The 24,460-nt window shown below is 36.6% G+C and overlaps 6 protein-coding genes across 12 annotated transcripts; 2 read left to right on the top strand and 4 right to left on the bottom strand.

Moving 5' to 3' along the window:
- Positions 1-742: 742 nt before the first annotated feature.
- On the bottom strand, positions 743-3,144 carry Dnali1 (Putative inner dynein arm light chain, axonemal Dnali1). Of its 2 annotated transcripts, none has more exons than XM_077410319.1 (6): positions 2,648-3,144; positions 2,320-2,478; positions 2,089-2,221; positions 1,819-1,964; positions 1,436-1,633; positions 743-880 (listed from the first exon to the last, which is right to left on the bottom strand). In XM_077410319.1, exons 1-6 carry the CDS (start codon positions 2,741-2,743, stop codon positions 845-847), a joined length of 768 nt encoding a protein of 255 aa, XP_077266445.1. In that variant the 5' UTR covers positions 2,744-3,144; the 3' UTR covers positions 743-844. The 2 variants fall into 2 exon arrangements, with proteins under 2 accessions (XP_077266445.1, XP_077266446.1); XM_077410320.1 differs by having other exon boundaries at positions 1,906-1,964.
- A 144-nt stretch (positions 3,145-3,288) lies between these two features.
- Positions 3,289-6,937, bottom strand: LOC143899756 (uncharacterized). Its single transcript, XM_077410294.1, has 2 exons — positions 6,711-6,937; positions 3,289-6,367 (listed from the first exon to the last, which is right to left on the bottom strand). Exon 2 carries the CDS (start codon positions 6,337-6,339, stop codon positions 3,607-3,609), a length of 2,733 nt encoding a protein of 910 aa, XP_077266420.1. The 5' UTR covers positions 6,340-6,367; positions 6,711-6,937; the 3' UTR covers positions 3,289-3,606.
- Positions 6,938-7,052: 115 nt separating this feature from the next.
- LOC143899767 (small integral membrane protein 8) lies at positions 7,053-8,053 on the top strand. The gene is made up of 3 exons (XM_077410330.1): positions 7,053-7,191; positions 7,347-7,556; positions 7,671-8,053. The coding sequence occupies exons 2-3, from the start codon at positions 7,383-7,385 to the stop codon at positions 7,827-7,829; spliced, it is 333 nt and encodes a 110-aa protein (XP_077266456.1). The 5' UTR covers positions 7,053-7,191; positions 7,347-7,382; the 3' UTR covers positions 7,830-8,053.
- A 94-nt stretch (positions 8,054-8,147) lies between these two features.
- Positions 8,148-12,239, bottom strand: Got1 (Glutamate oxaloacetate transaminase 1). Of its 3 annotated transcripts, none has more exons than XM_077410305.1 (7): positions 12,135-12,239; positions 11,761-12,011; positions 10,799-11,089; positions 10,456-10,727; positions 10,099-10,376; positions 9,868-10,010; positions 8,148-9,757 (listed from the first exon to the last, which is right to left on the bottom strand). In XM_077410305.1, exons 2-7 carry the CDS (start codon positions 11,870-11,872, stop codon positions 9,594-9,596), a joined length of 1,260 nt encoding a protein of 419 aa, XP_077266431.1. In that variant the 5' UTR covers positions 11,873-12,011; positions 12,135-12,239; the 3' UTR covers positions 8,148-9,593. The 3 variants fall into 3 exon arrangements, with proteins under 3 accessions (XP_077266431.1, XP_077266430.1, XP_077266432.1); XM_077410304.1 differs by having other exon boundaries at positions 12,143-12,238; XM_077410306.1 differs by having other exon boundaries at positions 10,456-10,712; positions 11,761-12,216.
- Positions 12,240-14,493: 2,254 nt separating this feature from the next.
- Positions 14,494-20,455, top strand: LOC143899771 (uncharacterized). Of its 4 annotated transcripts, none has more exons than XR_013257599.1 (9): positions 14,494-14,929; positions 16,407-16,556; positions 16,918-17,051; positions 17,160-17,280; positions 17,486-18,299; positions 18,437-18,677; positions 18,973-19,209; positions 19,283-19,611; positions 20,293-20,455. XR_013257599.1 is itself a non-coding variant. In XM_077410334.1 (9 exons), the coding sequence occupies exons 4-9, from the start codon at positions 17,032-17,034 to the stop codon at positions 19,345-19,347; spliced, it is 1,494 nt and encodes a 497-aa protein (XP_077266460.1). In that variant the 5' UTR covers positions 14,494-14,929; positions 15,973-16,184; positions 16,407-16,556; positions 16,918-17,031; the 3' UTR covers positions 19,348-19,878. The 4 variants fall into 4 exon arrangements, 3 of the variants coding, with proteins under 3 accessions (XP_077266460.1, XP_077266458.1, XP_077266461.1); XM_077410334.1 differs by lacking the exon at positions 20,293-20,455 and adding an exon at positions 15,973-16,184 and having other exon boundaries at positions 17,164-17,280; positions 19,283-19,878; XM_077410332.1 differs by lacking the exon at positions 20,293-20,455 and having other exon boundaries at positions 19,283-19,878.
- Positions 20,117-23,890, bottom strand: Srp72 (signal recognition particle 72). The gene is made up of 8 exons (XM_077410331.1): positions 23,672-23,890; positions 23,324-23,441; positions 22,988-23,243; positions 22,425-22,904; positions 21,961-22,323; positions 21,575-21,879; positions 21,286-21,498; positions 20,117-21,060 (listed from the first exon to the last, which is right to left on the bottom strand). The coding sequence occupies exons 1-8, from the start codon at positions 23,769-23,771 to the stop codon at positions 20,925-20,927; spliced, it is 1,971 nt and encodes a 656-aa protein (XP_077266457.1). The 5' UTR covers positions 23,772-23,890; the 3' UTR covers positions 20,117-20,924.
- Between the last annotated feature and the right edge of the window lie 570 nt (positions 23,891-24,460).

Raw genomic sequence — 24,460 nt, 5'->3', positions numbered from 1 at the left:
ATGAAACATGAAATAGATTAATAGACAAGTCAAAATTGATGAAAAAAAAATAATTGTACAGGCGATGAATCATTTTCTTAGTTTTTTTTTAAATTTTCATATTAATCTATCGTTCGAATTCTTTATTATTTATGAAATAGATGAAATACCTTTCTCTCTCATAAACAGCGTTGCATTTTAAAGACAAAAGGCTCTTTTTGTATTAATATATTAAGTGTTACATTAAGTTTATATTTTATATTCTTTTCCTGTGAGTTTACTATTATGATAAATTGAAAATTTACAAATTTACATTACGGTAAGAAGCAATAACGTATCTTTTAAGATATTTTACCAAGATTTTAGGATTTTAAAACATAAAATATTTATGTAAAAATAAAAATAATTTGTGCACCTATTTGTAATAAATAGTTGGTATTTTATTCATAGGATGTGCATTTATTGGAATCTCAATGAAAAAAAGTATACTCCGTCCAACGAGAGATTATGGTTGGATCGTCCGTTTCGCGCAGATCTCTGGTCTCTGCCCACAGACCATCTATTTATGTATACGATACGCCACGCTCTAGGAACTTTACCTCCACTTTGCTCGCCTATGCACAGAGAACCAACCATAATCTCTCGTTGGACGGAGTATACTTTTTTTCATTCCTGTCCAACAGTTACATGTTACATATTACATGCAAGTTTGTTAATTATTAGCAACTGCATAGGAGTGCGCCAGTGCACAACACACACACATACACACACACACACACACACACAAAATTCTTGTATAGATAACATGTATTGTAGTCACCATAAACTGTTTTATAAGTGAAGATTACCTTCGCGTGATAATTTCTCACTTTTTTGATGTAATTATACCTTCCAATTGCGTCTGAAAATTATAATTGGTATATATAATTGGTTTATATGTATTTTTTACAATAATACATGAATAACAATTTAGCTTAGTCAGTCATTTAATATGTCTATATAAAATGTGCAAATAAAAAATACATGTTGCAAAATATGTACCTATATTACAATTATATTATTTTATCTTAAGCATTTAAAAACATTTATATTTATGTAACTCGATCTGAATATATATTTATATTTTATGCATATTTAAATATCAGTCTTTATGCATGTATCTACAGACACAAAATGTTGAATCATATTTAGTTTATTATCAGATTCTCTCTCTCTCTCTACATTCTCTATTTTTTGGACGATTTTTTACGAAGGTAAATAAGTATGAAAGAATTTTTCATATTTTAATTCTCGTCTTATCTCTTATCTAATTGTGTGTTGCAAGTCTGACAATTAGTCGGCGCGCATTGCAGTTATTATGGTTGGAAAATATCTATTAAAATTAAAAATAATTTAACGCGAACATCTTACTGTTGCGGCTTTGTTTACTGCTTCAAAATGAAATAAATATTTTTACCTTTAATTGCAAGTTTGTCTTTTTAAGAAACTGCACTTCTTCCATGTGTTTTTTTTCCTCCGCTTCCCTTAATTCGGCCGATCTTTTCTCAGACTGATCATACTTGAGCCTTAATTCCGCAACCGTTTTCTCCAAATCAATTTTTTGTAATCTCAATTCCTCGGCTGTATTAATCAAATTTTCCTTACCTTGCTCGGCCTATAAAAGTAAGGTCTTTTTTTTATCAACCATCGTATGTTAAATTTTACAGACTGTAAACAAAAGCAAATCGTATTTCGACGAGCTTGATGACAAGCTTATATAAACTTGGAAAGATATGTACGATGTGATATATATATATATATATATATATATATATATATATATTGGAAAGAGATAGGTACTTGTAGCGCTTTACGCATCCCGAAAGCGATGCTACTTTGATACAATGTTTGGTACGCGGCTAATGTCATTTTGATTTCATCTCTTACTCGCAATAAAAGTAATCCACGTTCGGCACAGCTTACAGTTACTTGCCGTATTAATTCATCTGAAACGTGTAATAATTATACGACAATATATATTTACTCAAATGTGTATTTTTATCTCAATTTACCCCATGTATTAGACATAAAGCTTACGAGTTATCTATATATATACGAATGTGTTTATACCGAAACATTGGGCATAGAGCTGCCTACGAACGGGACAAATACCGGTTTCTCTGGCCTGTCTTTGTTGCAATCGCATATCAAGTTGCTCTTGTAAATTTATCACGTCTAATCGTGTTGCGGGAGTACTCGACACCTAAATAATATAGCCATTTGTGGACTATCGTACATACACAACAACGTTGAACGATTGAAAAGATAGATTAGCTTTTTTAAAAATTTATCTAATTTTACACGTTGAGTCCATATCTGGCCATCCTCTTCCCATTCCTTCGGCGGTAAAATTCTATTTAAAATTTCAATAGTTTCCCGTCGTGTATCGGCTGAAGCTGAGGTTGTTTGAATTTTGCAAGCAGCTATGCCGACTTTTGCCAACGCTGAATCCTTACGTACCTGTTGTTTAATGAAAAAGATACATTAGCAGATATATAATACATTTTTTTTTATTTATATATTTATTGTTCCGTATTCGTGCATATATATATATACATGCAAGACGCATCTTCTCAGAGAAATTTTAATTTGTGCAATAATAGAAAATGATGATAAAAATTCGTCGTACCTTCTCTGGACGAGTCGTAATCAAAACTGGATTATCATACTTGACCAGCGTGTCCATAGCGGGAATTGTGCGTTGATCTTTGATTGCTGTCGCCATTTATTTAAATAGATGATTTACGTAAAATGTAACTAAAACGCGATCGTATATTCGTATGAAAGCTGATAGCTATTAGCTGGTAACTCAAGCTCATGCTACGATGGTACTTGGTAGTCTCGATACTTTGGTTTGATAGCTGAAAAAACGTCGCCATAGAAACGTTGTTGGTTCAAGTCGTTGGCCTGCAGCTGCAGCTACCCCGCTCGAAAGGGTCGATTCGCTTTATTTTATGCCAAGAGCAAACTTTTAATGCGATTACAGGGTAAGGCGCAGTTCTTAATATTCAATTTCTAATTAAAATGACAGCGGTAAAGTGTATCTACATCTATTGTTATTTACTCACCGAAGTCGAATCAGAGATCAAGGGTACATACGTCGACTTTGCAACTCGCTGTTATAAAGTTTGACAGATGCCCCAGTTGCCCCACCCCTCGTTTGTATGTATACCCAATCGCGAAAAATGAAATAAATATAGAAACCAACACGAAGGTTGTAAATAACAGTTTGATATAACAACTTATCATTCAAGTTAAGAGAAAATGAAGTTTTATGAGAAAAGTGTAGTTTTACTTTACTTTTAAAAATATTTGTACATGTATTTGCACAGACGCAAAGTCATCCGAAGTAAGATTCATCAGTGCTACAATGCGTGTGACATCGTTCATCATTGTACAATAAATAGTATTGATAGCATTTTATATTAGAGATGATTATTATACACAATGATATATCCATAAATCATAAATCTCTTATCCATTATCGATGTGTCAAGTTGCGTTGTTGTTATCAAGTATTACTATTATACATATTCGAAGATAAAAGATATTAATATATAATTTTGTATGCATGCAATCAATTCATCATTACATAACTGCGTTCAATTGTAAAATAAAATGTTCTTTCAATTCATTTGTACCGAAATCATCCACGTCGTCATTACTTTCCTCAAAAATATCTTGAACCGTGCCTGTTACAGTTTCCGTATTGTCCATCACGATTTCTCCGCAAAGCGGCGTTGCGTTTTCCGCATGACGATACTGGGTATAAATTTCCACGTCGCTTTCCATAGGCTGAGTATCGCGTTCTTCGTTCGTATTTTGTTTTAAAGAGATCACTCGTCGAATTTTGTTATTAGTTTTACTGGAATCGGGGATCCCGTCAGTCCTGTCACTCGGGGGAGCTTGCAAAACCGACAATGCTGGAAGTGGAAACCCGTAATTCAACAACTTGTTGTATCCATTTGTACCGCAGATTTCTTTAATTTCTATCGCCATTGTTAGAACCTTCTCGGAATAGTCTTCCTTCATATTATCTATCATAATTTCGTGAAATCTATTCGTATTCCCGTCCAAGAGCTTCTTTCTTCTCATAAAAGTTTGCATATTTAACATCTTCCTCTTATACGTGTTGGTATTTTTCTCCGCTCGTTCGAGATATTTCGAAGCCTTCTCCAATTTCCAGTTGAGCTCTTTTATTCGTTTGTCTCTTTGTTTGATTTGGCTCTCCAGCTGCCTTTTTTGTTGACATTCTATAGTTATAGTTTTCATCAAATTTTTATTCGTCTCTTCAAGATTACTCATTCTGTTCGATAAATCGTAAATCAACCTTTGTCTCATGTCCGTTTGTTTGTTGCTCGTTGAAGATGGCGTGCCATTCGTACTTTTGTTCAATTCATTCGTCTTTCTTTCTACTTTCTTCGTCCTTGCTTTAAGCAGCAAATTTTTATTCCGCAGTTTTTTCTCCAAGTCCTTAAGCAAAATGAGTTGATTAGATAATTGTCCGATAACAGTCTCTTGCAGTTTCACTTTTTCCCGTAATTTCTTGTATTCACATTTATTGGTATATACGTTGGTCGTCGATCGTTCGATAACGCTGTCAATGGCATTATTTATGTCTAAACCCTTCTCTTCGTCCATACGCGGCGACAGTAACCTTGTGGTCAGACATTCGTCATTTTTTAAAGTTGACAAAACGAACGATACTCGATCATTGTCCGTTGGCGCAATACTTGGCGGAAAAATATCGTTGTTGCGTTTATCCGTAGAATTTCTTTCCATCGGATAATCGTCTATTGTTATAATAGATGTAACAGATGCATTATTTTTATCCCGTAAATAAGTATTATCTTCTTGTTTATGTTCTTCAATGGTAAAATCTTTCGTATCTCGAAATAAATCTTGCATAATATCAAATACATCTTCGCGATCACCCGTCACCTTGACCGTGAATTTTGTCGTATCCAATATAACATCGTCTTCGTTGTATCGCGCAATTTCAGATACAACATTCGGTTCCTTTCTCAATTCATTTTCTACTTCCACGATGTCCGAAGTATCGCTGTTACTCATAGAATTTGTATCCGGAAAAGATGCATTTTGAACCGACCTTTTTATAGATTTCATAACTTCCTCTCGCGTTCTCCGTTTACACTTTACAGCGGTCTTCAGGTTTGACGCAACATATACATTCTCTCTGCCGAAAGCTTCTTCCGTGTATCCACAAGTTTCATCGATCTCTTTGTCATCAACGATATAATCGCCATTGGTGGTACGTCGATCCAGCTTATCAACGTCATTAGTTCCACCGTTGTAAAATGTACACCTAGGGACACGTGCAAATTCTTCTCCGCTTTCACTACCAAAGATAATCTCGATATTATCTCTATTGTCCGTAAACATCTCTCCAATTTCATTCCTCGACGAATATTTATAATTTATACTTTTGTGAAATGGCATTTGCATCACTGGTTTCTCTAAAGTTCCTTTCCGCGTCCTCGAGATTGAATCTAGTTCCACCTCCATATTAGATATATCGTTCTCTTCGCGGTGACCGTCGCAAATTTGCTTCAATTTCTCTTCTATTTCGTCGTAAGTATCATCGAAGACCTGATCGATGTCTCGTTTTATTTCTGTTTTTACAGCGACACTCTCATTCTGGTTACCAGTTGAGTTTATATTGGCTGTAAAATCACTGATAGTTTTTTTATTCTCCACGCTTGCTTTTCCAGCGTCGTTTTCCTCGGCATTACTCTCCATCTCCATATTATTATCATCTGAAATTATAATAATATTTTCTTGTCGAAGATCGTTCATAATATCTATGTACCGACCGTAAAACGCTTGTTTATTTTCTATCTTTATCGGAGAATGATTTGTTTGTCGATATACGAACGACGGTATAGATGGTGTAGGATTGTCGACGTCCTGCGAATCAGAATCCTTTTCTTCCAAGTGGCCAATCGACGAATGTTCAGTATCATTTTCCAAAGACTCTGTCGTATAATCGTTTTCGCATACGTTTTCATTCTTGGCATTGGTTAACTTGAAACGCTTTTTGGCAGATTTTCTAGTCGACGTTACAGTGAAGATAGATGGGATGGCATCCTTCTTTAGTCTGATTCTACCATTTTGGGTTACAGACCATTCCTTAGGTTCAAAATGCACGTGACACAGAAAGGAATTGTTAGACGGTTCCCAATCGGCTCTCGCGACGCGATCCTGCCAGATCCTTCTCAATTTTGGATCGCGAGGAAAACATTTCATGATATATCCTTTTTCGCTGCGATTGTTGCAACCAACAGCCGCACAACCTGGCATTTTTGTGGTCAGTCAAATGAAGAATAACCTGCAAATTTGGTATAACGTCACAAATCATGGTGTAGCGGCACAAAAAACCAGATAGCAACCAGATAATTGTATTTCGAACGGCATTTTATAAAAAAAGGACATTGTTACACAAATTAAAGAGTACATCTATCCGTCTACAAATAAATAAATAAATATATACGTATATATTTTCCCCTCATCTCTCTGCAAAGAAGCGTGACAATAGATCTATTTAGTTTTAAATGCAGAGGAAATGCAATTGAAACGGCTTTTACACGTATACTTTTGACAAATTGTTTTTGAAAACATGACACGTTGCGCCGTCCGACGATATATTATAAAAAATTAACAATTCTGCTTACCCTTTCTTTTACGTTAGCTTCATTCCCATTCCGAGGGAGGTAGTTTATACAACATATAACGCCCCTCTCAAAAGATGACAATACCGCTCATAAACATTCGCATTATTGAATTCGCAAGGGTTAAGAAACTCTTCGACTTAGCGCGCAAATAAATAAATATTTTGTCAAGCTTTTCTTATATCACGAAGCAATCGAAGTATGTGTGTTGGTAGGGGATGGGATTCTACCGATCTGCTACGATCTACGTGTCGCGGTGTCGCCGTGTGTCGCGTGTGTCGCGTACACGCCATAACATGGCCGCACAACTCTCAACTCCGTAGTTATCTTGCAGCCAATAAGAGAGAGATTTCGGGTGTGTGTGCGGTGCGGTGCGGTTCATTTGATGATATGCTGCCAAATAAATACATGCATATAAACCGGCCGAGAGATTTCCGATTTCCTTCTCTCTGCTGTAAGCCTTCCTTAATCCTTTCGCAGACAGGTAATAAGACAGGTTGAAATCGTTGAATGGGTTCAAGACGTTCAAGTCATTCAATTTTCAAGTTACAACGCGCAACAATGTAGAACGATACCGACAGAGGATACCGACCCGACGTTAAGACCTATTAAATCAAATTGAATCTCTCCCCAAATTAGGTTAAGTTATTTACACAAGTGTGTCTGATCTGACGAATGTGGTGTGGACCGTGGACGATTGAGGAACGTGAATGTGAAACTTTGCGGTTGAAAGATAACGCAATGAATAAAAATGAAAATACTCGTGAAACAACGCCAGGTGATGGTTTACGATCATTACGGAGCACTACGTTATTCCGCGCCGTTAATTTCGAGTTGTATGCCAAGCCGGTAAGATTATAAAACTTTGACGATCGGTACGACTTCTCGAAATTGAGTCGTAGCCGATACTGTCAAATTATTAAATTGTTAATATTGTCATTAATGAAATGATGTTATTTGCAGAACAAAACCATTATGATTCTCGGTGTTGTAGCAATGTTGGGTTGTTCGGGATACATATTTTATATGAATTTTAATCAAAAGAGGAACGATTATCGTACTTTAGTTAAATCAGACGACACTGTAGTATTAGCGAAAAAAGCATCCAAGTGGACGGAGTAAGAAAAACCTTAACGAATCCAATGGGCATTGCTCGTAGTTGGTCTTAACAATATATGTTTACATAAATCCAATTAAACAATTGCATAAGAAATAGGCGAGATATAGATCTATTTATATTCTAATAAAGAAAGACTATTAATTCGTAGTTAATTTTTACAAAATTTGTTACCCAGTTTGCTTTAAAATTTTTAAACGATAGCGAGATATTCTATGTTGTCACCTTTGATATTTTAAATGTAACATTATACAGATACATATATTTATATATTATTATAGTATATTCGATAAATATCTATATTATTAGATAAAAACATTAAATTACATTTAGGAACGAAAGAGAAAACACGTTTTATTTTATTATGTATATACTTTTCTAAACCATGTCCGTATACATTATATTAATCTATATCCTTTTCCACCGTGTTGACTATACCATGTGTCTATTTTCCACGACTATCGGTTGGTTTTGATTTCGGAACAGAATAATTATCACAAAAATATATTCACATTGTGAACTATTTTACCGTACATATGTCTGATATGTGATATTTTTCATGCGTATTAGTTGCGCTCACTGTTCAATTATTGTTTATCAATATATTTGTTTTCATAAAATTTTAACAAGATACATATAATTCTAATTCACATATGCACACGTACACGCTCTTTTATAAGGAAATCCACCGTACGTTGGAGAATCACTAGATATCGGTAAATGTTACTTATCGTTATTTTCCTATGTTCTATAGTAGCCACAAATTGCGATATCTATAAACTAATTTCTCTTTTCGTGCTCTTTTTTTAATCGATAACAACATCTATTTTTTGTATAGCGCTATTAGATATATTTACATCGATATTACTGTTATGAAGAAAATATCCAAGTTTAATATAAATCAATTCTTTTATCACACATAGCATAATTATTACAATAGATCCAAACTATTGTCACTTTAACATAAAGATATTTTTCTTATATATAATTTTTTTCCCATAATATAGAGATATATCTTTTTCTACACAAGCTATGTATATATCTTTTATTCCGTAGTTTAAAATCATGAAATTATATAGATTATAAAATCTACTAAAATTTTCAACAACAAACAAGTTATATTTACTTTTCCAGTTATTAATTTAGAACACTTGATAATTTTCACAGCATAACAATTTTCCTAAGCTACTAGATAACTTACTTTTAACAACGCGAACCATATACGTATCTTAAAAAAATTTTCACGTAACAAAATACGCATGATATACAATTTATACACATAGAAAATTTGGCATCATTGTAATACTTTGCAATGTTTTGTACTTTATCTTATAAAAGTTTGCAGTAAATAAAAGTAAAAAAAAAAGACAATTTTTATATATATACCACAGGAAAGATAACTGTATATAATTCGATGTCAAAGCCAGATAAGGACAAAATGCATGACTTTATATAACCGATATTAGTAAAAAATAATAATTTTTATCATTATTATAATTATATATATTCAAAATTCAATTTCTAGTTAATAATAATAAAAATTATTTTTTACCGATATTGGGTACATATATACACGAGGGCTGTTTAAAAAGTTCCCGAACTTCGCCTTTATAATTTTTGGGGTTCGGAAGGAGAGAAAGCTGACAGAGTTGCGAGCAAATCCCAAGACAAAGTTCAAACTTTTTGAACAGCTTTGGTATATAAAATATATAAATATTGCCATATTTTTATTACGCTTGATTATTAATTTGTACTTTTAATATTCTATCTTAACACGTACAGTCGTTCCGTGCTTCCGGAAACAGCTTTATCGTTTCGTTAATTGCGTTTGCCACATAATCCAAATTATTTTCATTGAGTCCGCACATATTGATACGCCCACTGCGTAACATATAAATGTGACAATGATCTCTTAGATGCCGCACTTGTTTCTCTAAAAGAAAATTGGAGAAAAAATTGTTTTGGTAACCTTTTTATAACGTAGCACAGTTTTATCGAATCAATTGCATTGTAAAACAAAAAAATATAATTTTTACAACCAACCAGTGAGTCCTGTATACGAAAACATTCCAATTTGCCGAATAACGTGATCCCAAATACCTGGGGTACCTAATTTGAGCAGTCTATGATGCAAGCCTACTCTCATTTGTTTAATTCTACTGGACATCGTTCCAATATGATCTTTCCTAAAACATCAAATCGCATTATTATAGTAATTAGAATACAATTGTTTTTCGGTGTTTTATATTTTATAGATTCGACAAATCAAAATACCATTCCTCAAAGAGCTCTGGATTCCTCAGTACGGTCGCAACAATTCGAGCACCGTGATTGGGAGGATTGCTATACATTCCTCGGATAATTAACGTTAATTGTGATTTAACTTGAACTATCTCCTTCGTGTCGGCCAACACAAACACGATGTTACCAACCCTTTCGTTGTACAATCCAAAATTTTTTGCAAAACTTTGCGTACATATGAATTCGATTCCACGTTCGGCAAACATTCGTACGGCATATGCATCTTTGTCTAAATCTCCACTTGCAAAACCCTATTAAGAATCAACGTTCAGATTTACTAAAGCGCGTTGTAAAAATAATTATCATAATTAAGCTTGCTTCGATATTGACCTGATACGCACTGTCGAATAGTGGAAAAAGTTGTTTTTCCCGTACGACATCGGCTATTTTAGTCCATTGCTCCGGAGTTGGATCGCATCCAGTGGGATTATGCGCACACGAATGTAGAATAATTACAGCATTTTTTGGAGCATCTCGTAAATCGCGGAGCATTCCTTCTAAATCGACGTTACGAGTCTTTTCATCCCAATATGTATATTCGCGAGCATTTTTAAATCCTCCATTGGTAAACACCAGTCTGTGATTTTCTGCCGGCACATAATCTTACGATACATGTAAATTTTCACTAGTAGACGGAACAAGAAGAACGTATTATTCTCTGAAATTTACTTACCCCAGGAAGGTTTGCTGTAATAAAAGGTATCGTAACGTAGAATACGAGTGAAAAATTCAGCAGCGACGCGCAGCGCTCCAGTACCGGAAAGCGACTGAACACCAAAGGCACGCCCTTGGGCAATAACGGGAGAATTTCTACCTAATAACATACTCGTAGCAGCTTCGCTAAACGCTTCTGAGCCAAGAACTGGCAAATATTCATGATTTTGTAAATCATCGGCCGCAAGTGACTTTTCTACCTTTCTTACAACCGGTAGAACCCACGGTTTACCTTCGTTAGTGCGATAAGCTGAAAAGAATTTCTATATTTTTTTCAACGATTCATAGGTAGATTATAGGTAGGTGTTACGGCATAAAATTAATTAAGCATGTTAATTACAATAAATTACAAAGAGAAATACGAATCAGGCTTTAAAGTATGCAAAATTTATGTTTCAAGAAATGTTCTTACGCAAATTGAGAAACGCGTTTGTTACGTAATACCGTCGATATTAATCGATACCTATATTCACAGATGTATAAAAAACCATTATCCGTTAGATTTAAGATGACGCATTTGATGAAACTTGATAATAATTGATTCTTATTTGCTTTTACATATTGTGTTTTTTTTTTACAATAATCGAGCAAGAAAAATTGCGCGTACCGTGCATAGGTATCTGTGTGCGAGTGACATGGAACATTATGCAATCACTTTGGAAGTAACCCGAGGATTCAAGGTACAGAGATAAAAAAAAGTGTCATCTTACACACAACTCGTATAGTTTTTAGTTATGTTTATTGAAACGTAAAATATGTTAATTTAACAATAAAAGTCTTAACTTTTTTTGAAAAACTTGCCAAAGGCAAGCATCACTGTAAATCTGTACGAATAAAAAATCGATCTTGTCTTTCTTTAGTAAAAATCGGATAAGAAACTTATCGTTAATAATACTTATTGGAAATAAAATCGTTACGTACCTCCGATAGTAAGATTAACTTTATTCTCGTAAGTATCGTCGACGAATGCTTTTTGCAACGCAAAAACTTCGATAGGAGGTCCCAATTCTATTCCGGTGAATCTGGTACTCATGTCGTCGATTGTCGATACAAGACAGCAGTAAGTAGATAACAACAGTGGCGATGTAACGATATTAAATTTTAAGAACTCGTCAGAGAGAGAGAGAGAGAGAGAAGTTCACAGTTGCAGCTTGCAGCGTGAAGTGCTGGATCTGGACATGTAAAAAGCGGTGTTGAAGTATAGAGCCGCGCGAAGACTGGCCCAGACTGGCCAAGTGACAAGCGATCTTTCAATCCGACTGTATGTGCGCGGACGCGCGGGTGTACGCACGTACCGATGTACCTCGCGATTTTTTACGCCATTTACACCGGTCATATATCTCACTTTCGTACGCGTGATAACGCGTGATACGCAATGGCTCTCAACCATCGGCTATTTAAATAAGTATGTATGCGTTCCAAAATTCACTCTAGCTAAAATGCTATAGTGTATGTACGTGACGTAAATAAACTATAGATTTTAGTTAACTCGGAGTGAATTTTGGAACGCAGCCAGAACTGAAACGTATCGATGCGCAAACTCTGCTCTAACGGAAAGGCTGCTACGTGATTGGCTATCGCACAGTTTTTAGCCAATAAGCTTGCAGCTTTTCTGTTAGAGCAGAGTTTACGCATGTGTTTGTCGACGGAGAATCGCGGAAAACATAATGCTAGGTCTACACGGCGAGTCGTAAAGTCGTGAGTCGCAAGACGTGACCACGCACAGTCGAATTTGAGGAGAATAATCAACTGTGCGTGGTCACGTCTTGCGACTCACGACTTTGCGACTCCCAGCGTAAAGGCTATTCTACAATTGCGTAAGCGTGGTCGTAAGTGGTTGTAAGAGTGTTGTACGGCGTGGTTGTAGAGCGGTACTGCGGTTGTAAAGCGTGTTGTGGAAGATGGTTGAACTTCATCTTTCACGACTACGCCAGATGTGAACGTAAGAGCCAACCAATCAGAGTGCTGTTACGCGTCATCACGCCGCGCGCTGCCATAATAATTGTTTTTGTCGAAACAGTAAATACACGTGATCCGAACCGAAGACCGCTATAAAGATCTCAAGAGTCAAGTTTCTCGGCATTCTTTCTCGGCATCTGAAAGTATTCTTTTTTTCTATTGTAGTGTTTTTGGTACGTGTTCATCATGGAATACGAGGAAAGTGCTCAGTACGAGGAAGATGAAACTTTTTTAAACTTATTATCGTGTAGAGAATTGATTGGGCTGGTGAGAAGCAACGAGTTATTATGGAAAAAACGATGCATTTCACACAAAGATCAACAAATGAAAAGTTTGTGATGGACGAGTATCGGAAGTGCCTTGACCTCTGTACTTTCCACTGCACTCTGATTGGTTGCTGTAATCAAGTTTACAACGTATCGTTACTTTATTGTAGACTGAACCGTTGTACAACATTCACGACTACTACTACTCCTACTCCTACAACCTTACGCTTACGCAATTGTAGAATAGCCTTTACAGTTGAGTAAGCGCTCTCAGTGATTCTTTAATACGATTGGTTCTTGCCTTTGGTGCTTCTCCGGATCTAAGGGTTGGTTTATAATAGCCGTAACCGTTGATTTAAGCCGTAATCTTTAAGAACGTGACCACGCACAGTCGATTATTCTTCTCACATTCGACTGTGATTAGTCAATTTTTTAAAGATTACGGCTTAAATCAACGGTTACGGCTATTATAAATCAACCCTAATGGGTTCTGCCCACGGGACGCGGAAATGCTTGCCGCGCGGCAACGAGCGACGCGGTAGCCACGCAACGCGTCACTTTTCCGTAAGAACCAAATGTTTCGTGGCTACCGCGTCGCTTCTTCTCGCCCACGGCGAAAGCATCTTTGACGAAAGCTGATGACGAAAAAGCGATCGACGATCCGAAAGAGTCATGCTTCTGCAATGTGAGTCGTAAAGTCGTGAGTCGCAAAAATTGACCAATCACATACGCGAGCGTTACTTCTGGGCTGCGTTCCAAAATTCACTCTAGTTAACTAAAATGCTATAGCGTACGTGACGGAAACTATAGATTTTAGTTACCCAGAGTGAATTTTGGAACGCAACCCTGTAGTAACTAGTAACTTACGATATATATCACTCGTTTACGCGGAGTAACGTCGCGCAAGTTACTACAAAATCCCGTTTACGCGAAGGGCGTATCGTAAGTTAGTACGGAAGTAAAGCTCGCGTAAACGTAGTAAAAGCCAAAGCAGCGCGAAGACGCCGAACGTTTGACGCTGTTTTCCTTTTCGTGACGTTCGCGTGACGCCGGCGTCACGTGTGGTCCGGCGACCTTCTTGCCGCTGAGGCTGGTTTCACATGGGGCGTAAGATGCGTATGCGTAACTTGCATCAGCCAATCAAATCGTCTCAGCTACTATACGCGTATGATACGATTAAATACTGAGACGATTTGATTGGCTGACGTAAGTTACGCATACGCATCTTACGCCCCATGTGAAACCAGCCTGAAACGGAGCGTCGAGCGCGTCGGCGTGAAAAGGCACCTTTATCATTGGTCGAAATCTAGTAAATCTGTTCACTTTCCGCATCCGCATATTTAGTTCGCGCGAGAGAGATACGTAAAGGCGCCCTCCTTGTTTCGTTTCAATCTTCAATCTTCACCTTCTTTATGAAAATATGGCATATTTACAAGCATATAGCATGGCAAATCAGGCAAATGGCAACAAATGGCAAATAAATGGCATAGAGCATAGGCAATAGTGCATGTTGCGTGTATTTGAGTGTATTCAATTCAATTCAAGTGTATTCGAGCGTAGCGAAGCGGTTTGTTGTGTAATCGGTGTGATATACGAGTTTGTGTAATAACAAAAAAATCGAAAGTGATTGAAACATGAGTAGAAATTCGTATCTCGACCTCGACAAATAACGAATGTTCAGTATCAGCCGACTGAGCCGACCGCAGCCGACTGCCGACAGTGCCGACTGCCGACACTCGCGAATACGTAATACGTATATCATTTGTGAATGTCAACGAAAGATAAATGAGTTTGCAAGATAACCTGTTTTCCGAGGATGTTGAATACGACGTAACCGTCTTTATGAAGGATAAGACGCGTAAGAGGTACGAGAATATTGTAACAAGCTTCTTAGAATAGAGTATCGTAACTCGTAACTTGAACCACGGTGCAAGACGACATTTTGGAGGTTAAGGTTATAGATTCCTTACGCGTGTAAAACGGTTTTGTTCTTTCGTTTCCTTTTTGATCTTGATTGGACTATTTGGTACATCGTTATATAGTATATCTGCATACATATATACATATAATGCATTGGCGAATAAAGGACTCGTATGTGTACCGATACTACTAATGTATGTCGTGTCGAACAAGAACTCGGATCTGAAGAACAAGATAACCGTGAGTGGCCGAATCGCGGAGCCGGGAGCGGCGAGTGGCCCTGGACAGCCCAGGATTTCCGTGCCCCATGCCCCATGCTCGGGATAAAATAGAATTTATTAATATAGCGCAGGAGCAGAGGATATTGTATGTACGTAGAGAGTTTTCGTTTTCGCTGGAATACGAAGAGCCGAATCGTAATTCCATTTACTGCTCTATATCTATTTATGTTTGTAAATGATTTTACGTTATATATGATTTGCGCTGCGCTGCGTAAATTAATGTAAATAGTTTTGGTGTACTTTTTTATTGCCACAGCCGATACATTGATAAATATTTGTACATATTTGCATCCGTAGAACGGTGCGTCGACATTTAAAATAGTAAAATAGTAAAATAGTAAAATCCTGGAAAGTTTTACGTCTTACAGTCTCACGTCAAATTGTACATTTGCAAATGCATATTTCTTTCCACGCGCGATATTAGTATTTAGTCCATCCTGGGGAATATTTATATAGAGTAAAGTAAAATTTTTTTGTCGATTTTGAACGTGTAATTTGATTCTTATGCACGTGGTTGTGGTTACGTGAATTCGTCGATAAGTAATTTAGTACTCGCATGACCACGTGCTTACGCGTTACGTGATATAAAACAGCACGCTCTGCTTTTTTCTTGCGAGAAAAAGGAGAAACGTATAAATACGTAAATAAACTGAATCAAATTGGTTTCTCGCCATTGGCGGCATTCGCGCTCATTAGAGTCATTATAGGCGACGAAAGAAGAGGTCGAGGGAAAATTTGTGACGCGATGACATTGATGACGTTGATGACTGTCTGACCGACGATGGCGAGTGAGGCGAGTCGTAAGACACGCCGATGTCTACGCCGACGCTACGCGTAACGCGAGTCCTCGTGAAACGAACGAGACTTACGAGACGAGTCAGACGTCGGACGAGGGAGAAAGTGAACGGGTTATGTAAAAGTTAGCTGACGTTTATATGTCGTTTCGCCTCTTCCCCTTCCATCCTCGTCTCGAGTCTCGAGTCTCGAATCAGTGCCGTAAGGCATTACGTTCACCAAAACGAACGGAAACCTACCGCGATACCCCAAACCCAAACAGCACGGTCCGCTCGCGGCTCGATCTCACTTGCAGCGAGAAACGCGTTCTTTCTTTTCAGTCTTTTCAGTCTTTTCACTTTTGCAGAGTGCTCGTCTTTCCGCCTGTCAACAATTATCGTCGGTACGTGATACACCAGCTGATACAGGACCGTTTCCCGGATTTGCTGCGTACATTCTCGATCGGCCAAGGCTCGGCTAGACGTACCGTGGTATGCTACGAGAGCGATGTGAAAAGGTACAGATATGACCAAGTGCAAAGATGCTTATTCTTCTCAGCTTGCTTCGATGTCCGCTAAGTTGCGAATTTTCCCGCTAAAATATTCCATCGATTTATTCATTTATTTGAACCGCAAAGAGATTGTCTCTCGATCGTAAGATCATTCTATGTTCCGTCTGTAGCTTGCTTACTTCGGAATCACAATCGTGATTCCGAAACATCAAGAATGGTTTTTCTTTTTAAGTGTTTGGGGACCAATCTTATCCCAAACGCCATATTTCCAATTGATTGCTCTAGTTTTTTTTTTTTTTTTACACAAGAATATTTTTAAAGAAAGCTTGGTTCAGAAAAATGACGTATCGTTATTTTTGTTGTAAAGAGATTGGGATTCATCGAATGTTCCTGAGTGTAAAACAAACTGTACGACGAAACAAAAGGATACGACTCGCGGAATGGGTATCGAAGGCCGACGCTCACCCTCGACATCTCCAGAATGCAAATCGCAGCGACAAGGTTATTGTGAATATTGATTTATTGACGATGAATAATCGTCGTGTCGTGTGACAGGTACTTTTAAAACAGTTCCGTTGCGAGATACTTGAAATTTTTATTTGTTTTTAGCTAGGTCAGTACCAACGGTAGAGATTTATAGGCCGCCAGCGGCTAGGAGAGCTAACGATTGCTCTGGGATAAATAGTACACGGACACAGATACGATCAACCGCGGATATCTGTTCGGTCAAGTAAGGCTTACTAAATTATTATTATTTTAATCATATTTGTTAATCATAATTATTGTATAATCGTTATATGATATACAAGCGCATATACTAGAATGTATCTAGAGTGTACTCGACAATTGGCGCATACGTAGCGAGCGTATCTTTTATTTTCACGTTATAATTTTACACGATCGAACTAACGATTCCAAACATGGTGTGTACGCAGAAATGTACGTCAAAAACGACCTGATCGGGCGGTTTACATACCTAGACATCGCAGAAGTTTAGAAACTGAAGATAAGAAGCCGCACAGTCTAAAAAATTCTCACGCGACGTTAAACGGAGATTCAATTATAAATAATAATTTCAAATTACGAGATGTACGTTGTAGTCAACAAAATATAGACGATACGACTCGATCATTGAACGATCAAATCTCCGAGAGTCGCGGTACGAAGATCGAGGATGAACATTTCCCGCGAGAGATTTCAGAAAACGTAGTTTCTTTAGATTCTGGAAAGATGTCCGATACTCGCGGTAATACCGAGCACGTGTATAAATATTCGGAAGAACTGAAAGAAGATGCGTCAACTTTGTCCGAAGAGAAAGAAACTGTCACAACTAATAATACCGACAAAAATAATACTAATTCCAATCTATTAAAATCATCCAACCAATTTGAAATTAATGACAAACAATTAGGACGGATACGAGAAACTATGAAAGAAAACCAATTATCGCTCGAACATTTAAGTTGTAACGATGTAATTGATTACAAAGATAGACAACTAGTTGAACGGAATGTAGTATCGGATATTCTAATAATTTCCGATACCGTTCGAAAGAAATCCAAACAGTCTGAACAACTCTCTTCAATTCTTGTAACGCCACCTGAGAAAAAAGTAAAAAAGGTAGAAAGGCAAAAGAGCAAACCGGCCGCACCACCGTCTCCACCTTTGAAAATGAACAGAGATGAATGCGATTGGGATAGCTTATTTGACGATAATGGCGATTGTTTAGATCCCACATTGATAGAAGAGGTCAGTATATTACGTATCTTACGTTTTTATATTAAATAAACTTTACTGCGCGTTTTTGTCTATTTTGTTGTGTGCAATTAGGTGCTTATTTATATATCGTCTCTCTTTTTTTCTCTTTCTTTCTCTCTCTTATTTAGCTTACGTCAGCAGTAGGCGAAGTAGTGATAGAACAACCAAAGAACGATTACAAGACGTACGGCAAGCAAGTTGAAGTGTCCAGTGACGAGTTTGCACACGTTGTAGAAATTTACAATTTTCCTTCCGAGTTCAAAACTAGCGATTTAGCGGCTGTCTTCAGCTCTTTTAAGAACGGTGGCTTTGAGCTGAAGTGGGTGGACGATACTCATTGTTTGGGAGTTTTCAGCAGCCCTCTCGTTGGTATGTACATAGATATATGCACGTGTCTAATAATTTATATTGATATAAAAATAATTAATATGTAATTTGTGTATATCTTTATTGAAAACAGCTTAATAACTTATATTGACAAGGAAATTTATATACTTGAGAAAATTTACCATTATTTTACATCTTTGGTACTGCTAATAGTATAATAATCAATAATTCATTATCAATAATTGTTGAGAATAGTTTCCTTCCGACAAGCCCAATTTTAATCAGACTTATTGCAATTAGCTACATTCTTTTTTTGCTTCTTTTATTTTCCTTTAAGCTGCCGAAGTGTTAGCCTCGAATCATCCATTTGTGAAAACGAGACCGCTTGGCGAAGCTACTGCTTTGAGTAAAACGAAAGCTAGAAGAAGCGCAGAATTTTTGCAACCTTATAGGAATCGTCCCGAAACATGCGCCGCCTTAGCTAGAAGATTAGTTACAGGTGCATTGGGTGTGAAGCTTGCCACAGCTAGACAAGAACGTGAGCACGAAAAGAATATATTACGTGAAGCAAAAGGTAATCTTTCAAAAGGAAAAATAGTCTTCAATAATTATTGAGAAGATTATTGAGAGAGATTTTTGCATTACAGAGAAAAGACGATTAGCCAACAAACAACGAGAGGATGTTTGGGAGGGCGTAATACCGACAAAGTAGCATCATATATCGATAATATATAAAGGAATATTTATAAGGATTTATACCTCATTGTGTGTACATTATACGCATTCACATTGTTGTAGCTGCGTAGTTTGGCATAGCCCGTCATGGCTCGCACGATGGTATTCTCATATTAGCGCGCATGCGTATATTTGTGCCTTACTCGTCTATTCTTTACATCGATAAATAGAAAATTGAACAACCATTTTCCGCTTCGTGCGCGACATAAAACCTACGATAATTTATCGGTAAATAAGTTCGGTATGTAAACATAGCTGTATATAGTAAATATCTGATTATTTAAAATTGAATAATTATCTTTCAAACATTGTTGAGACAATATTGTTATCATTTTACATATGGACGTATCGAAAAGTTTCGATGTAAAGAAAAATTAGCAAAGACGACCAGCTATGGTCACCCCGTGTCCCTACACTTTTCTGATACAAGAATGCAATTTTTTTTTTTTTTTTTTTTTAAGAATATAATATGTAATACTGAGCAATGATTCACTCGAGATAAAAATTTGATATCAGAATTATAATATAAATGTAACGGTAAAGATATAGAAAAAAAACTGAGAATATTTTGCAAATATCTTGATGATTGATCATTATTATGAGTTTATACACAGCAACAAACAATAATACATATAGTGTAGATTGATCGCAGGACAATAAGTTATTGCTAGTAACAAGATTCTTTCACGCGCGCATCGATTCGTTATAGCGATATTTCAAAATATATCTTTACAAGGTTTTTACATATAGTTGGACAACATAATTAGTATAAAAACATTATCGAAAATATTGTGGCGTTAAAATTATATTCCAACGTAATACTATTTTACAGTTTTGACTTATGCCACTTATGTCTGTTACATACATATACGTATAAATGTTACAAGCCAACGCACAATCACATTATCTATTTATATTACAGAGTTGCCGAGTATAAAGAAAACAGATGGTATTTTTATATACAATTGTTATCAGTGTGAAGATACGTATATCACCTATCCCTAGTCAATGTACACAAAAGATGCGTTACTTACATGTTAATTTTTTGTGAGAAAAGAGAAATAAAAATATTTTCTAAAGCATAATTTAATAATGTGTATATTGTATTTACATACATCTATATGTAGTTGTAATAAATACGAAAACTTTTTGAGTTTTCTAAACTGATTTGCAAAATACAAAAAGAAAAAGATGTCCATAATAGAATATATGTTGTTAGTAAGAATAAAAATTTTTAAATGCATTAAATGCATGAAACGCATTAAGGTTTGGTAGTGGTATCTGCGAGCGACAAAATTGACGCATGTACAAGTGATAGAGAGGTCATAATTGTATTTCTTCAATAATACACGTAAAGTGTGTACAATATTACTTTTTAATGGCAGTATTACATCTTGCGTTTTTCATAAAATACAGCTACATAGTAGCAAATCCATTTGATTATTCTTTCAGTTTGTATTTTTTAACAAATGTTTCTTTTCAATAAAGTTATGGAATCTAATTTGTTTAATATCAAAAGACAATCGCGAGTTCAGTGAAATGACGTGAGAATCATTACCACTTGCTACCTTTCTTCTTCTTTTTCTGTTGAACTTTGCGTTGTTGCTGACGTGGTCCAGAAGTTTCCACTGTGGAACTATGACGAGGGTTTGGAGAAGGCTTAGCATTTGCAGGCATTTTAGTGATATCGCTGTAAAGTGAAATACATTATTATCTTTTTAATGATTAATTCGTCGTACATTTACAGTAATGCAGGGGTGACGCATGGCTCATTGCGAGAACGGCCGACTGACGGTCGGTTCCAAGTTTGTATTCCCGACCATCGCTCCAAACATGCCTCTCGATTTTTTTCGAAGACTTATCATAGAAGAATTCTCATAACAATATGCGCCTATATATATATGGCTATACGTACTAAAGATCACTAGCTCCTGTAGCAACTCCCTGTGTTCCTTTCATAGCGGTATCCCTATTCCTTCTATCCCGCTTCTTACGGAATCCACTACGTTCGTGTCTCGGTAACCATCGCTCTGGATCTGGCACAACATTTGGATCGTAGTGCTTTGGTAATTTACCCCTGCGTTTACGTTTCTTGTGCTTCTTTTGAATTATATCTGATATTGGTTTGCTGGTAAAAAAAAAATTAAAACGTATATGATTTTACTATTCGAATTGAAATAACTTGATTGAAATGTAATATTTACCCAGGCGAAGGTTCGATCTTTTTCTTTACTACTTTAGTCCCGATAACCCAATTGCTGCTTTCTAATGCGTCAACGTCGGTAGTTTCGGTAAGATCGTGAAGCGGCGGTAATCTTTTGGATAATGACTGTGCTTTTGTAGGGCAGAACTGTACATAAGCTACTACTAATTGAGCTAGAGTCTTGGTGTCGGACGGTGAGGCATCTACTAATTCTTGCAGAATGTCAGCAGCAATCTTGAGTTCTCCACCACGTAAGTAAAAATTAGCAGCTTGTCGCCACAATTCTCCCAAATTTTCAGTGGTTTCCTGAAAGGAAATTTTCCATGCAACTTAGTAAAAAAGTGTCACGTGGAAAATATGACTATGAATGTATCCAATTCCTTATACCTTGTTCTTTTTATAATAAGCGACTGCATTTGTTAGAGCGGCCGAAGCTCTTTTCCGGTCGTTATCAGCTAAGTGAAGCGTAACGAGCGCGCTAACTATTCCAGGCAGAGATCTATCCCTTTCGTTTAGATTCTCAAGAATAGCGATTGCATCTTTTCTTTCATCGTGACTTAAAAGTACTTGCACGCTGGCCAATTTCATAGGTAATTCCTTTTCATTGACCGCGTGTTCGATTAATAGTTTTGCCGCTTCTTTTGGCTTACCTTCTTTACTAAGTTGTACAGCTTTTATAAACATTGCATCTGCTGCAAGCATAACGCAATCTTTCGCAAGATTATTGCACAGTTGGCGACATTGTTCTCCCTGAAAATATATAATAAGCACGCGTCATCTTAATTTAAATAATGAGACTAATATTACCCTCCCCCCCCCATCACACACGCAGTATCATATATCAGGCTTACTTGATCAGTGTAAAATGCTAACAAACACTGATTGTACGCGATATTTCTTCTTTGCTTAGAAGTTAATTTGTGCTCTAGACTTTCGTGAGTGGCACTTTTCATTCTCTTTTTACTATCAAAGACATTTTGATCTTTATTCAGGCATACTAAATTGTTGCTAGCTACAGCGACCAATGCAATATCGTCTGGCTTGGCCTTTAGAGCAGCAGTATACAACGCATGTGCTTCTTTATCTCGTCCTTGCAATTGTAAACAGTAGCCAAGCTGTACCCGAATTACACCCAATTCATTCTCAATCTCCTCTTCAGACGCTCCATCTTCCTCCAATCCTTCCTCGCACATTTTCTCAGCAATTCGCAATTTCTTTTCCGCTTCTACCAAAGTAGCTTTGTCATCTCTACTTCCTCGAGCGAGTAAACGACACGCCGCATTATACGTTAACTCGTAAGTATGTTCACGTAAGGAAGGAACTTCTAAATCCTAGAAATAATTTTTATATGTTAAAACTATTGATATTTTAATATTAAACTGTTTTGATTTTCTAGCAAATGCACGTGACTTACAGAACCCTCGATCGCTAAGTTTCCGAGAACAGCCGCAAGATTCGTTTCTCTTTCTTCTTCATATTCGTCACTCGAATTCTTAACGATATCTCTATATACCGCAAAACATTCTTCATATTTCTCTAGACGATATAATATCTGAGCTTTTAGTTCTTTAATCTTCAGGGAAGGATTTTGCACATTTTCTATTACTTTTAATGCTTCGGAAACTTGATTCAAACGATATAGACAGTACCCTTTCTCAAACTCCATATTCCTAGATTAGAGAAAAAAAATTTTATAAAATATTTTATATATATATCTATGTATATAGATCATTGTACAATATCGTCATACGTCGCCAATTTGGGAGTTTTAACAATAAGTTGTAACGCGTCGTTGAATTTGGACAGCTGGATACAGCAAACGATCTTACAGCGAAACGCCGCTTCTTCATCTTGGGAAATGCCTAAAACTAAATAACAGAATGTGAATTACCTCATAGCGCGCTAAACGACACATTTTGTTTCACAATGCTTTTCGCATCTAAATTGTCTCAAGGAATGATATATAAACGTAATTTTACACAAATACATTAAATGATACGAAAGCGTTACAGCAGCGAGTAAAGATACCAATTATTTTTGTCGCGATTACCGATATTGCTTTCATTTTAACGAATAATTTAGTTTTAACGTAGCTTACTTCGGTTTGCAGTTTTTAGAGCCCTCTCATATTCCCCATTTTGTCCTAATTTATTCAATTCCGCGTACAATGCAGAAAGGTTACTTTCTTTCGAAGCCATATTTCTCAATCAAGCACAATAAGCACTGAGCACATATGCGTAAATACGTATTACGTATACGTGTAACTGACGAATTACCAACCCTAACCTCAACTGACTATTACGGGGCGGGGGAACAATGGTCACGTGGTACTTATCGGTGTCGCCCAGAGAAGCCTGAGAAGAGAGAGGAAATTGGTACTACGTAGTCACGTTCATTTTCCGACACTGCCGATAAAACATCATTTTGCGCGTCCTGTGCTACATCTGCAAATGTATACATATATATACATATATGTATATATCGCAGTGTCGCAAAGAGAAAATGTGAGAGAAGGAGAGAGGACTATATTAGATATTTAACATACCTATATATGTATAATATATAAATATATAAAATAAGTTAATACTTATCGACACATGTAAAAACTCATCCGCAACCAATTACAATCGAGAATATTATATCTTTTTAGGCTGCGTGTTCGGATAATCGTCACAACGCATACGGCGTAAGCATAAGAAAACTGATTGGTTTATTTCTTTATGCACATGTGTATGGACCAATCAATTAACTTACAGTGGCGACCGTTTTATTTATTTACAAGTAAGTTTATTCCAGTTTTAGACCACAAAATCGGTCACAACCCAACCCACGTGCGCGCGAGCGAGGGCGGTATTGAGGGAGTATGTGGTTGGGACTTAAAACGTTT

Source organism: Temnothorax americanus, unplaced genomic scaffold (genome assembly GCF_048541705.1).
Source record: "Temnothorax americanus isolate GAGA-0224 unplaced genomic scaffold, ASM4854170v1 Scaffold29, whole genome shotgun sequence".
Classification (NCBI taxonomy): domain Eukaryota; kingdom Metazoa; phylum Arthropoda; class Insecta; order Hymenoptera; family Formicidae; genus Temnothorax; species Temnothorax americanus.
This window is presented reverse-complemented; position numbering and strand designations above follow the sequence as displayed.

Excerpts from the sequence above, each read along its gene's own strand:
- LOC143899767 (XM_077410330.1), top strand. The coding sequence starts at position 7,383 with ATGTGGTGTGGACCGTGGACGATTGAGGAACGTGAATGTGAAACTTTG. Across the intron at positions 7,557-7,670 it reads TCGAGTTGTATGCCAAGCCG|AACAAAACCATTATGATTCT; the intron begins GTAAGATTATAA and ends TGTTATTTGCAG.
- Got1 (XM_077410305.1), bottom strand. The coding sequence starts at position 11,872 with ATGAGTACCAGATTCACCGGAATAGAATTGGGACCTCCTATCGAAGTT. Across the intron at positions 11,090-11,760 it reads AGTTAATCTTACTATCGGAG|CTTATCGCACTAACGAAGGT; the intron begins GTACGTAACGAT and ends AATTCTTTTCAG. Across the intron at positions 10,011-10,098 it reads CCAGAGCTCTTTGAGGAATG|GAAAGATCATATTGGAACGA; the intron begins GTATTTTGATTT and ends TTGATGTTTTAG.
- Dnali1 (XM_077410319.1), bottom strand. The coding sequence starts at position 2,743 with ATGGCGACAGCAATCAAAGATCAACGCACAATTCCCGCTATGGACACG. Across the intron at positions 2,222-2,319 it reads GCCAGATATGGACTCAACGT|GTGTCGAGTACTCCCGCAAC; the intron begins GTAAAATTAGAT and ends TATATTATTTAG. Across the intron at positions 881-1,435 it reads AGACAAACTTGCAATTAAAG|ACGCAATTGGAAGGTATAAT; the intron begins GTAAAAATATTT and ends TATAATTTTCAG.
- Srp72 (XM_077410331.1), bottom strand. The coding sequence starts at position 23,771 with ATGGCTTCGAAAGAAAGTAACCTTTCTGCATTGTACGCGGAATTGAAT. Across the intron at positions 22,905-22,987 it reads ACTTAGCGATCGAGGGTTCT|GATTTAGAAGTTCCTTCCTT; the intron begins GTAAGTCACGTG and ends AATTATTTCTAG. Across the intron at positions 21,061-21,285 it reads ACAGGAGCTAGTGATCTTTA|CGATATCACTAAAATGCCTG; the intron begins GTACGTATAGCC and ends TTCACTTTACAG.
- LOC143899756 (XM_077410294.1), bottom strand. The coding sequence starts at position 6,339 with ATGCCAGGTTGTGCGGCTGTTGGTTGCAACAATCGCAGCGAAAAAGGA.
- LOC143899771 (XM_077410332.1), top strand. The coding sequence starts at position 14,850 with ATGAGTTTGCAAGATAACCTGTTTTCCGAGGATGTTGAATACGACGTA. Across the intron at positions 18,300-18,436 it reads ATCCCACATTGATAGAAGAG|CTTACGTCAGCAGTAGGCGA; the intron begins GTCAGTATATTA and ends TCTCTTATTTAG. Across the intron at positions 18,678-18,972 it reads TTTCAGCAGCCCTCTCGTTG|CTGCCGAAGTGTTAGCCTCG; the intron begins GTATGTACATAG and ends TTTTCCTTTAAG.